Here is a 12,511-nt window from a genome sequence, read left to right as displayed (position 1 = left end):
GTATAGTATATATATATATATATATATATATATATATATATATATATATATATATATATATATATATATATATATATATATATATATATATATACATTACAATGACAAATATTAAATGCACAAATTTCTGGACTATGGCAAAATTTTATTTGAATAATTCAAAGCATACTCCTATTGAATTTATGATATTTTATCCTTTAATCAATCTTTGAAATGTAAAAAAATAATTCAACTAGAAAAAAAAAACTAAAATTATTTAAAAACTATAAGGGAAAAATAAAATGAAATGAAATGCTTTATGGGACATTTTAAAGTTATACATAAATTTAATTAATAATCTGTTTATATTCGATTTTTTTTTCTTCCCATAACACTGATTCATTACACGCTGCACATATATATTATACACACGCATAAATACACATGCAAACACACATACGGACACACACACAGACACATATATATACATATATGTGAATGTTGTGACAATTATCATCATTATCGATGTCCCCTTTCGCCATGTGTACAATGAGGTCATTTAGTGAGTTTATATAAATTCAGCAATAGCATGTAAATTGGTTTCTCTCTCTCTCTCCCACCACCTCTTTTTCTCTCTTGTTGTCCATTTCTACATTGATCATTATTTGTGAGTTGTCTGAAATATTATCAATCATCATTTTCTAACTGGTCGAATTTATGAAAGAAGTGATTGAAATATTGTTGAAATTCAAAATATTCCATTTTCAGTTCATCAACAATTGAAATTCCTTTTTTTCTTTCTCTCTTTCTCTCTAACCTTCTTCCTTTGATTTAGCATCAGAAACAAGAATAGATTCTATAGTGACGTTTTTCGTAAATTTTGAAATTTCAATTCATCATATGGAGGCAATTCATTCATTCATCATAGCAAGAATGGACGCAATTTCCTCTTTCGTCATTTATTTTTTTTTTTTCCTTGCCATATATCTTTTATGGAAAATGCAGAGATTACAAATTCATAGATTTACCATTTGATGATCATATCCGTTATCCGGATTTCAACCTTTCCTGTTTTTCTGCTAATCTAATATTTTCCCTTCCCCCTTTACTATCATTCTCCTTTGCAAACACTCCACTTCTAAAATTTACATACCGACTTTTAATTAGATTTTTCGGAATCAACAACCTTACAACTCTTATCAAAATGAAATATAAAATCCAAAAATTGCACCATTCACAAAAAAGGAAAAAAAACGAGAAAAATTTAAAAAAGGCTTTTGAATTCATTACAAAACAAACAAAATTTAATTTTTTGTCAAAAGAATATTTCCGGTTGACCTTTAACACTTCCCCTGTCATCATTCATCACTTTTTACTATTTGATGATACTTCAAAAAGGAGTAGCATTTTTTCTTCGGAATAATTTTTCCCAGATTCAGTAATACATTATTGAGATTCATTGTTGCAGAGGAAAACAAAACTTTTCTTTTTGTCTTTGTTTGTGGATGATAAGATATTGAATTTTAAAGTTCTTTTTCTTGAAATAATTCCTTTTCTTTCTTTTGTTTGTAAGCGTCTTAGATTTTGTTTATTCCATTCATAAATTCATATTATGCGAACTTATCTTTATTACGAATTTAAATTTCATCCAGGACAAATCTTTAGCATTGCTAAATAAGGTTAAATCAAAATAAAATTCTTATTGCATCAATGCATTATTTTATTATTCTAATGCATTCTAATTTATTTCGTAATTCGTTAAAAACTTCTATTTAAAATGCACAATGCTTAAAATCACCTTCTCATTGGTCACTATACATCGGTCACAACAGGGATACCATAATTTTATAGTATATACTATGACTTCACTCTTTACTCGGTTAACGAATAATTTGGCTCAGTTAACTCTAAAAAGCCTTTATAGTTCTAACATTATCTCTACGTAAATTCTAACCAGTATTTTCTAATTGATCGTTTCACCCTACTTTACCTGGTCTTCAAAATGATTGGTTTTCATTCAGAAACATCACAAAGAAATTTTCCACTTTTTTTGTTTTAGAAGATTTTGATTAATGTGCCTGACACCTTCCAGGAATAACATACAAATGAGCTGTGCGTACACGAATTGAGCAGAACTAGAGTTGAGTTATCAGTGACATTCGAAATGAAGTATGCCCCATTTTGAAAAATTTGATTTCCAATAAATGTTTGTTCTAAATTTTAACTCGTATTTAAGGTTTTAAATTTAAGGCAATTTGTTTTGATTTCGATTTCTATAAAATCTCCACAAATCTTTTCTGTTGTCATGCCATTTCCTATTCAAATTCATTTTAGGCAAAGGTTACCTCCCAGAATTTTCATAACTTACCGGGCCGGTCGATAATGCACATTTTTTGAAATTTTTGGGGAAAAAATTACCTGCTCCAACACTTCACTGGAAGAAGCTAATTGCAGTGGCGAAAAATTATTCACTAACCTACTTCTTCTACTTCAAGAAATTAAACATATTTTAATTTCTATTAACTGTAGCGATAAGCGATTAATTTATATAGCGATTGGTTTTTATTAGCTATAGCGATATTGTATCCAAATTAGCAAAGATCTCTTATACTTGTTAATGATGGTGATAATTATTGAAGGAATTCTCATTATTTTTCACTTAACTTATTTGATGACTTAATACTCCACATCTATTCATCATATTCATGACATCTATTCATCACGTATGCATCTTTTCCATTCGGTGAAGATATTTATTATTGTAATTACTCGAATTCTTGCTTCCATACAATCATCATCTAAAGTACTGCTTCATAACTTTAAATTTACCTGAATTAAATTAATGCATGATTCATTCCTGTATGATTATTATCAAAAACATTGTTCGTCTGATATGTAAATCCTACAGGATATCTATTAATTCGTTCACATTATTATCGCTTATTTTACTTAATATCATAAATATTCTTCTTGTAACAATGAAAATTTAGTCTGTTAAACAGAAGGCTGTGCGAATATGGAAAAACAAATTAATAAAATTTACTTGTGGCAGTTTTAAATCGTTCAGATCTTTTTCGTTATATGCAGCGTATAATCTTTAGTGTTAAAAAGAAAGAATTGAATTCAAACTGTTCAATTGTTATTCATCCTTGATTTCATAGTAATCTTAAAATAGCTTGCCAACTTTAAGGCTCTTCAAATTTCTTTTAATAACTTTAAAATCTTTTAATTAAGGACAAAATCATTCTATGAATCGTCACTTAACAATAATACTATGGTCATTGGGAAAAATAAAAGGAGTAAATTGAATATATGTCAAGAAAAGTAGAAGGAGATAAAGTAGAAGGAGATTTTTTTATCACGTTAATACTGTCTTTGTTTTTAAGACCATTTACTACTACTATTATTATTATCACTCGTCTTTTGCTAAATTCACTATTTTCTTTTTGCATATTAAAACGTTGAGTAATTCAAGATTGAAGAAACAAAACTTCAGCAATCCGTGAAACTACAGCGCTATCTTCAAAACCTTGCATTTATTCTGAGGATGCAAAATTATGGGTTCTGTGGATTATAAGCTTTGCATTATATTCCAAATAAATTGCAGCTTATAAAATCACATAAAATTTCATCTTTGATGATGAAGATGACCGTTGGATAGAGAGATCATATTTATGATTATGGTAAGTCAACGATAATAACGAATGGTTATGCTAGTGGTAATGATGCTTTCTTTTTCGTTATTGTTATCACTTGTCATTCCCTTATCACTGTTGACAACTTTTACTATATAATTATCACTACTTTTCTATCCAGCAATTATCCTCATCATGATCATTATATGTGTCACTTACAATCATTATTCTACACTGCTTTGGCTATCAGAAAGGAAGCTGAAATACTGAAACATGGTGTCTGGAAGGAAAAATGACGGTAATTATCAGTAACCTCAACTGCTACGTGTCCTGAGGCACAAAAAAAAAAATTCAGCACTCTTTATCTTCTGATATCAACAAAATACACTTCCTGCTCCTTTCTTTTCTCTCCTTCTCTCTCCGTCTCTCCCTCTGACTAGTGCAATATCCACATCCATAATTTGTATCAATCATTTTATTTGTATTCAGTGAAGACTGGACAAGCCTATTGGCGAAGAAATATAGAAATAGCTAGGAAATACTCCTATTCTGTAAAGACCGTTGACCATCCACTATGCCATAAAAATAGCTCTGAAGCCAAGAGACATTACGCATCCCTTTTCATTTATCCTTCCTTTACCTTTCTCATCCTTACAATTCATGGTGAATGGCTTCCAATTTTCATTTCATATGGTCAATGCCTATTATAACATTAATGATTATTTTCAAGGTTGATGGGTAGAAGAAGCAAAAATGGGACAGGGAGCAGGCTTTCTCATAAATATAGAAATAGCCATTAGCACCTTCTAATCACTCAGCATGTCGTGTCCCTCTGTGATGACTTACGCACGCTCAACGTGATGAACGTGAACAAACAACGTGAGAAGATTTGTAGTAATAAAATTAGACAATCTTTTATGAATTACATGTAATGACAAATTATTCAACATTAAAAATACCACCCCAACTTGTCGTTAAAACAAAACGTTATGGTTATTTAGTCACTGTCTATAGCCACCGAATCCGAACAATTTGACCGCTAAAATTCACGTACGATGTGCGGTGGGGCTATGTAAATGTTGAAAATTGTTTGAGAGCAACTGGCATTTATTGTTTTAAATTACCTAATGTGGCGTTTTAATATATTATTCATCAATAATGGACGAATGCTTTTGGAATGCTAGGCACTTTCACGTAAGTATACTTCAGGTTCCTGTAACTCACGAAAGTAAATACACGTTGGCAATTTAAACTGACACTATATTTGTATATTAAATCAGTAATTTAACCAAGTGTCATCATAAGTTAAGCATTAAAATATGAATAAAATATATAGACGTTAAGTAACATGTGTATAGGGACGTTAAATGACACGTGTGTTTGACAAAAACTTGTTAATTGGTATCTGCATAATTTGCATCTGTCAATGCTGCGTTGAATGATATACCAAGTATTTATGTAATATTTGTTTATTAAGACTTCTTTGATTTATGTAATATCTTTCTTATCTGTAAGAGCATTCAGTAATTCATTGCTGGACATTTCGTCATGCTTGATAAGCCGATTGTTTTGTTGTTTCGTTCAGCGTGACTTCATTTCCATTATTTACGTTATCCATTATATTATCAATCTCTCTCATTTGCATAAAATTTAAATTATGTCAGTCAAATTTCAGGCATTTCGAATAAGGGAGGTTGCGGTAACTTGTTATTAAAATAACACTTTCATTACTTATGAACTGTCGCTATTTTGTATTGAATGGTTGCCGTATCATTCGCTGATTTCAATACTGTCAGCGAATTACACTTCGACGACTGTTTTACTAATCTGGTCAACTGATTTGCTATCGAATTAAACAGAAAGATATTGTATTAAAGCAAGGATTTCGTTCTAAGTGCGTTAACGTTTTTGCTGTTGCAAGTGTGGGAAGACAGAGGTGGCAATTGTTGCGAGGTAACGAGATCGTATTGACGTATTGGAATATAGGTCGGAATAAACAGGACAAGTAATAGTAGTAACATACCGCAAAAAGCGGAGGAGAACGGTATGACTGTGGCCACACTAGGTTATACAATGGTCATTTGTGGCAATAGTGACGACCCTCAACACAGGTATCGGGGACGAATCGAAAAGTTAGTTTATTTATTTTGGTACAATTTATTGCTCGTTGCAATACTTTCTGTCAATCATTGTATACCTTCTTAGTGCTAACGATTGTTAACAAATTAAACATATTATTTATATTTCGTAAATAAAATATTAAATTAGTGAACTGTGGAAAGAATTTTTGGTCTGTGGCAGGTTTGTTTTTCTTATAGGGTATCGCTGAGAGGAAAGAATTTTATAAATAGAATTAGGCTTGGTCTGGACGTTTTAACTTCGTTTGCTAATCTCATAAAAAGAACAAAATCGTACCATTCATTCTGAAGAATCACATTTTGACCATTTTGACCATTTTGTTCTAGTTTTCTTCACCTTTTTTCTCTGCTGGAAAATGAAAAACAAATCCCAAATAGTTTAATTTCTTGAATTGTTGCTGCTCATCACCCTCGATATTCACGTTTGAAAATGGTTAGAATGACTATTTTATTTAGATTTCAAGACTGCTGAAGTATTTGAAGTAATTAGCATTAGTTTCTTATTCCCATCATTTCCCATTTCTCCTCTACAGTGTAAATTCGGGAAATATTCGCCATTTAATTAGTTTCCTAATTTATAGTACTCCTGCACCGAGGAATTTAATTCCTGTTGCCTCAATATCTTCGAATTATTGCAGAGTCAAGTTTGGAGTCCCAATTGAGGAAGCCTTCGCTCACGATATACCTGCTACTTTATTAGTAAGTAATATTAAGCTTTATTTTTACGGCTGTGTGTTTCAAGCTATGCTCAATGAATTGGGGATCGGTATTGATTTTTATGTGGCTAACTTACTTGAGTTACTCCTTTTTTTACTTGCTGGAATATTTGTGTTGTATTTGAATACGAATAAGTTCAGTGAATTTAACTGATTACTGCTTAATACATTCTGGCAGGGAGAGAAAATCGAAAGAAATGTTGGACCATTTCGTGTTCCAGTTTTATTTTTGCTGTTCGAGATTTTGAGCTTTTTTATGGTTCAGTATTCAGAAGAAGAGCTTTTGTTGAATAAAAGATGCTCTTGCAAACCAACTGTCATTTAGCCGGTAAACGAAATTTTTTAACTGAGTTTGTTTTGCAGGTACTGCTGTTAAAAGTACATAAAGATGGTCCCGCTAAAAAGGATATCTGGCGTGCACCGGGTAATCAGGCTCAAGTGCGAAAGCTTTCACATATCATGCAACACGGAAGGCTTGTAAATATTGCCAATTTTAGTGTTTATACTGCTGCATCTGTTATTAAGGTGAATGTGGGCTTTTTTTATTGCTATTAGTAAAAGGTTTGTATATAATTGCTTGATATCGATCCTTATGGTTTGCCAATGTTCATTAGGTCAGTACAGATATCTTTTTATTGACGACTCTAGTGTCTTTATTGTAGATTTTTTCGTTATTCGCAGTACTTGTACTTTTCTGATTTGGTCGGTTAATCACGTTTGGGATGAAATTATTCACATAAAATAAATTCATCTAGAAGTTGTATGATCGAAATATGGATCTGGATTCAGTTATAGAGCATATTTAGGATGCAGTCTAATTCTATTTAATAGCAACACACAGAATATAGCTATCATACTGCTTGACTATTTATCATTTTCTCTAACTATTGTTAAACATGCACTTTTCCTGTATTTTTTTTTCAGTTTCTTACATTTTAGAAGTTTTTGTCGAAATTGCCGAGTGGCATATTTGGTCTCGAAAATGAACAGAAACTTTTTGATTTGTATACTTTATCATCAGATCTAGAATTGCAGAGACAGTCCTTTTGTCGGTGAGTTTCACTTAATACTGATTAATTTGTTTGACACCTACCGATTCTTTATTTTTTCCTTCATTGTTTTTTCTTTTCAAGTTTTCAAGTTCACTTTGCCTTGTATTTTCAGTTTAAAAATTGATTTTTCACGTCCTATAGAAGAGTTGCCATTGTCAGGTACAGGATCAAACTAAATTGATTGTGGACCATAAATATTTTTAGCCGCTACTGAGATTCAACCTTCCTATTATTGTAATCTTTGTGGTAGTATGCCTCTCTTACACTTTATTGAAATTCAGTTGTTAAAGTGAGAAAAGTTAAGTGAATTGTAGTTTCAGAGTATTAAGCAGTTTACCGATCCCGTCACAGCACTTGCTTGTATTACTTTTTGGTACTTTTTATATGATCTCAGAATCAGCCGATTCATTTGGCTCAAGGATGACAACGGAAGCTCTTGGAATTTCCGTAGCGCCTTCACTTTTCCATTCGTGTATTCATGACGGACAACGGGTTCGTATGCTTTTAATTTTATGGCTTGTGATTTTATATACAGTTAATTCAATAGAAGCCGTAGTGTAGATGAATATGTTTTGTTGTTTATTGACTGTTAAATTTCAAACTCTAGATTGCATTATAATGCTCTTCTTAACAGAGATGGTAGAATAATGAAGGCATTGGATTTTTTTTCTTTTTTTTCACGACCTTTTTTTAGTAGAGATAAAACTGCGTTGCTATCGCTACAAAAGTAAAATTCTTAATAGATTAATTTATCATTTATGTTTACAAATTCAATTTTACCATTGTCTTCGACTTGTGCTCTTTTTTAAGGCGAAGATGGAAGACGTGGTACGATTCAAAATTGCTTCCGAGATTATCTCAAGAATTATTGAAAATTTTGGTTATGCAAATCTATTTCCACGAGAAAGTTACGAGTTTTATGCTCGTATAACTGGACGAACAGTACGATTTGATGAAAATGATTCACGACTGCGGTTCGTTACACCAGCTAGTAAGTCATTTTACTTTGTTAGTTTGAAATCAGAAATTATCTGAAAGAAACTATTTACTGTTGGATGATATTTTCTCTTGATTATCAAATATCAGTTCAATTTGTTTTTTGAGTTAATAGAATTATTTTCTGTTCAGGAGTTCTGAAACATTTTGGTAATTTAAAGACGGTAGACGGAGTCGAAAGTGGTGTTTTTATGTTTTTTTAAGGCAAGCAAAACTATTCTAGTCTGAATTAAGTGTACTTACCGTCATAGTAAACAATTACCACTAACGAAAATTATATTCTCATCCGTATAACAGTTAATTTGATATTTAGTTTTACAAGTTCTCTATGGTAGTACTTCTTTCTGCGTATGGGTGTGAAGGAGAGTAATAGTTGTATTCTGTTCTCTAGAGATCAGATATAAAGATATAAAGCGTGTTCAGCTAAAATACCCAGAGGAAGATCTTTCTATATCAAAGAAGTCAGAAAGATAAGCTGATCGTATCTTGTTTATTTGTACAGGAAATTATGCTAGAATATCAAAGGGATTTATTTGGATTTTTTTGAAGTTGCATTGGATTTTCTGTTGTGCTGCTTTGAATATGTTGACATCGCACTGCTTGATGTGTTAGAGTTAGACCAGTACTTTTGGCACTCGATTACTAAATTTTAAGGCTGAAATATTGTATGTTAATAAATTTTATTGCACTTAACATGATTTAACGCCTATTAACGATGAAATCTTGCTCGATAGTGCATTAGTTACGTAACTGTATATTTTCACTAGGAAACTTTTTGCACTTACGGGGATTCTTCTTTTCGGAACATTTTCCTTTCAGATAAATCTTAATTTCCTGAACGTCTTATATTTTTGGGACATGTTTTGTCTGGTTCATTTTTTCTTTTAGATGTACAGGATTGGCCGGTACCACCGCCCAGCACTTATTCGATTATGGCTGCACGATGTGCTGGAAGTTATTCGATGGGTACCGTTGCAGCAGTCGACCACATTAGCTCTAACTGTGGTAGGCACTCCAATCATCATCAACAACAATATCTTCAAAATATCGAAAATGTTTTAGTTTCGGCTGCTAGTAGAGCTGATTGCGTAGGAGATAGGGAAGAAATAAGAAAAGTTAACGGTGATGGCGATGTAAGAAAAACGCATCATCCTATTGAGAGGCATTGTCTTTCTGTTGATATTATGGACAATAATGAACTTAAACCCAGTCTGTTAACATCTACCACAAGTCTTCAAGCCCGGCAACGAATCAGCGGTTATCCGTACACGACGATACGCGATTGTAAACGAACATTTTTCGGAACTGGACCTCAGCATATCACTGTTGCAACGATCACTGACGATGAATTGATATCCAGAAACGAGAAATCGGTCCTGCGGACATCAAATAATCAAGTTACCACTGCATTTGCGGAAAAAAAAAACCAGCTACTGCCGAATGATGTGAACAACAAAAAACAGGTCTCGACAATTTTGGGTATGGAACTGTGCGACTTGGAAAGTTGCGATTTTTAAGGGGTCTGCTGGCCTACGTTATTGTCATAATAATCCACAGTAATCATTTCTTGCATCTTTGTTTTCCTTCCTCACTTTTCTCCTTTGCGATTTTAACTTGCGAGTGCAAAAGTAACAGCTATTCACGAAGCAGGAAGTTAGAGTTGTGTTTGTGTGATATGTTTGCTTAATTCTAACAAAAAATAACTGCTTACTGTTTCAACTGCATAAAATCTACTGATTGTGGGTAAAGTCTATTTGTACTTTTTCGAAATTATATTTCAGTTTTAGTTTATTGTCTGGAAGGATTGATTTTTTCTCTTTCACTACGGTTGGTAAGCAGTGGGATATCACTTCCTTCCCTTCAGTATAGTTATTGCCCTTTCCGTTGCTATAAGTACGGAAATAATGTATATCCAGCGTAATGGGATGTGAATGAAACGAATCGTCGGGACTGCATTTTCAAGTGATAGTGATATCGCTGTCGATAATTGTTTCTCAGAAGGACAGAGGAAAAATAATGACAGTGGAGGGTTGTCTACTCAAATATAATAGATAATAGACTGATCAAAAGACCTTTTCGACTGCGAATTTTCAAGAAGGGCATGTCTTAGAATTTTCTTGATTATTATCTTATTTACGGTGTTAGGATATTTTCTGACTGTATATGGAATTTTTCTCTTTGAATCTCTTTCAGTTGACTCTTAAATGATTTAAATTTGCTTATTTGTCATAATTGCTGTGTAAAAAATCAAATGTAGCAATTTCAGCTGTCACTTTTATTGGTTATGTAATAATCATTCGCTCAAATAAGTTGCATTATACTCTTCGTTTGCCTCTGCTACAATTTTTATTACTTGGTTACGTTTTCTTTTCCAAATCCATTTGAAAATGCCATGACCTCAATGGATAAATCTTTCTACATTTCCAGATGTATTTCTAATGCATTTCCAAGTGTTTTTCTTTCATTGTTCATTGATTTTCTTTTTCAACCAATTCCATCTCTGATTTTGTTACTTATATAATAGTTGAAGTTGAACTGAAGCATTTTTCTTGTTTTATTTTTTATATCAACCATTGATATTGGTGCAATAATTAGAGTTAAATGTGAGCTGTATCAGTTCTTTGTTTTTTCATCGTACATAGAATTATATTCTTGTCTCGCTCCATATATTGCTTGTAGGAGGAGATGCATTCAGATACTGTGGATGGTCTTGTAATTTCTAATTTTATGAGTGCTTCAACTGGGCTTTCATCCGTAGGTTCTATTTAAACGTACTTATGAACCCATTTCTCGCCGTCCATATGCGGTCTATCGATTTAAGCTCAAAAATTTTTTATTTGGTCTTTTTGATACTTGCGAAATGTGTAGTCGGTGCATTTAAATTATACATGAAATACATTAAAGATTTAAAAACACTTATCATTTTTGTCGATTTTTTAGTGCCTGCAAAATCAATAGTACAACTGGTGAGGAGCCCATCAGCGTTAGTCCCTACTCAGGCATGAATGCTGAATACCTCATCTTGTTCATCTATTTACTCCCTATTTCTTTTTCTGTTTTTGATTCACTCAGTACTTTGAATACACTTAGCCAAGTAAATTTGCATCTTATCACTGCATTGTTTGAATTACATTCCATGTGAATTAACGATGATATATTATGGAGGATTATAGGCGCAAAGGTACGTACCCATTCCTGCCTTCTTTCATTTTAACTGTAATTATCCTTTGCTATCATCTCTTTTAAATCATTCCCGCTATTCTTTCCTGCCTATTTGTAAAATTGTTTCATCTTTTCTTATAATCATATTCCAGTTTTCTATTCATGGTTGTAAAGCTTTATGAATTCATCGTCCCATAATTTTCTGTCGCATATTTCCTGTGTTTTGGTACTTGCACAAATTCAGAATTTATATGATTTATCAACCTTAAAATATCGTTCTTTCAACTTACTTAACGCAGAATACTGCTCAGAAATGATTATTCTTAACTCGAAAAAGAATCAACCAATAAAATATATCATGTAATAGAGTTATGCAATATGTACTTGTTTACTTGTTGATTGTTGGAATTATTTAGAAGTCTTTAGTGTGATTTATATGACATGAATTAAAGATATTAGCTCGTTGCTTCCTTCTTCCCCTCTTTCCTGTATTTGTGTGAATTACCACGAATGGAGGCCGAAGGTTGTAAGCCTAATTCATGAGTGAAAAATAGCTTTTCTTCGTTTGCTGTTAAAAATTTTTACTTATACTGCTGTATTCTCCTTTTAATTTAATCATAACTAATGAATGCAAAATAGCATTTCTCCCTTTTCCTGTTTGGATAAATAACTTCATAAGAGTAAATTTAATAAGAATGAGGAACTGAAGCATTATGTTATGATAAAGTAAGGGACACTTGCTCAGGACTGTCCTAACATAAGTCGAGGTTTATGGTATAGATGTCGGGTCTGTCAGCATATATATATATATATATATATATATATATATATAT

General features: G+C 32.1%; 1 protein-coding gene across 1 annotated transcript in view; it reads left to right on the top strand.

Moving 5' to 3' along the window:
- Positions 1-5,452: 5,452 nt before the first annotated feature.
- Positions 5,453-12,511, top strand: part of LOAG_16829 (hypothetical protein) — a 9,658-nt gene continuing 2,599 nt past the window's right edge. Inside the window, exons 1-6 of the mRNA XM_020449488.1 lie at positions 5,453-5,746; positions 6,391-6,451; positions 6,832-6,993; positions 7,408-7,520; positions 7,841-8,012; positions 8,331-8,511. Of these exons, the coding sequence (XP_020306975.1) occupies positions 5,661-5,746; positions 6,391-6,451; positions 6,832-6,993; positions 7,408-7,520; positions 7,841-8,012; positions 8,331-8,511 (775 nt within the window). The 5' untranslated portion in view covers positions 5,453-5,660. The remainder of the gene's footprint in view (positions 5,747-6,390; positions 6,452-6,831; positions 6,994-7,407; positions 7,521-7,840; positions 8,013-8,330; positions 8,512-12,511) is intronic.

Source organism: Loa loa (genome assembly GCF_000183805.2).
Source record: "Loa loa unplaced genomic scaffold supercont3.22, whole genome shotgun sequence".
NCBI lineage: Eukaryota > Metazoa > Nematoda > Chromadorea > Rhabditida > Onchocercidae > Loa > Loa loa.
The sequence above is the reverse complement of the archived record's forward strand: the minus strand, read 5'-3'. Positions and strand labels throughout refer to the sequence as shown.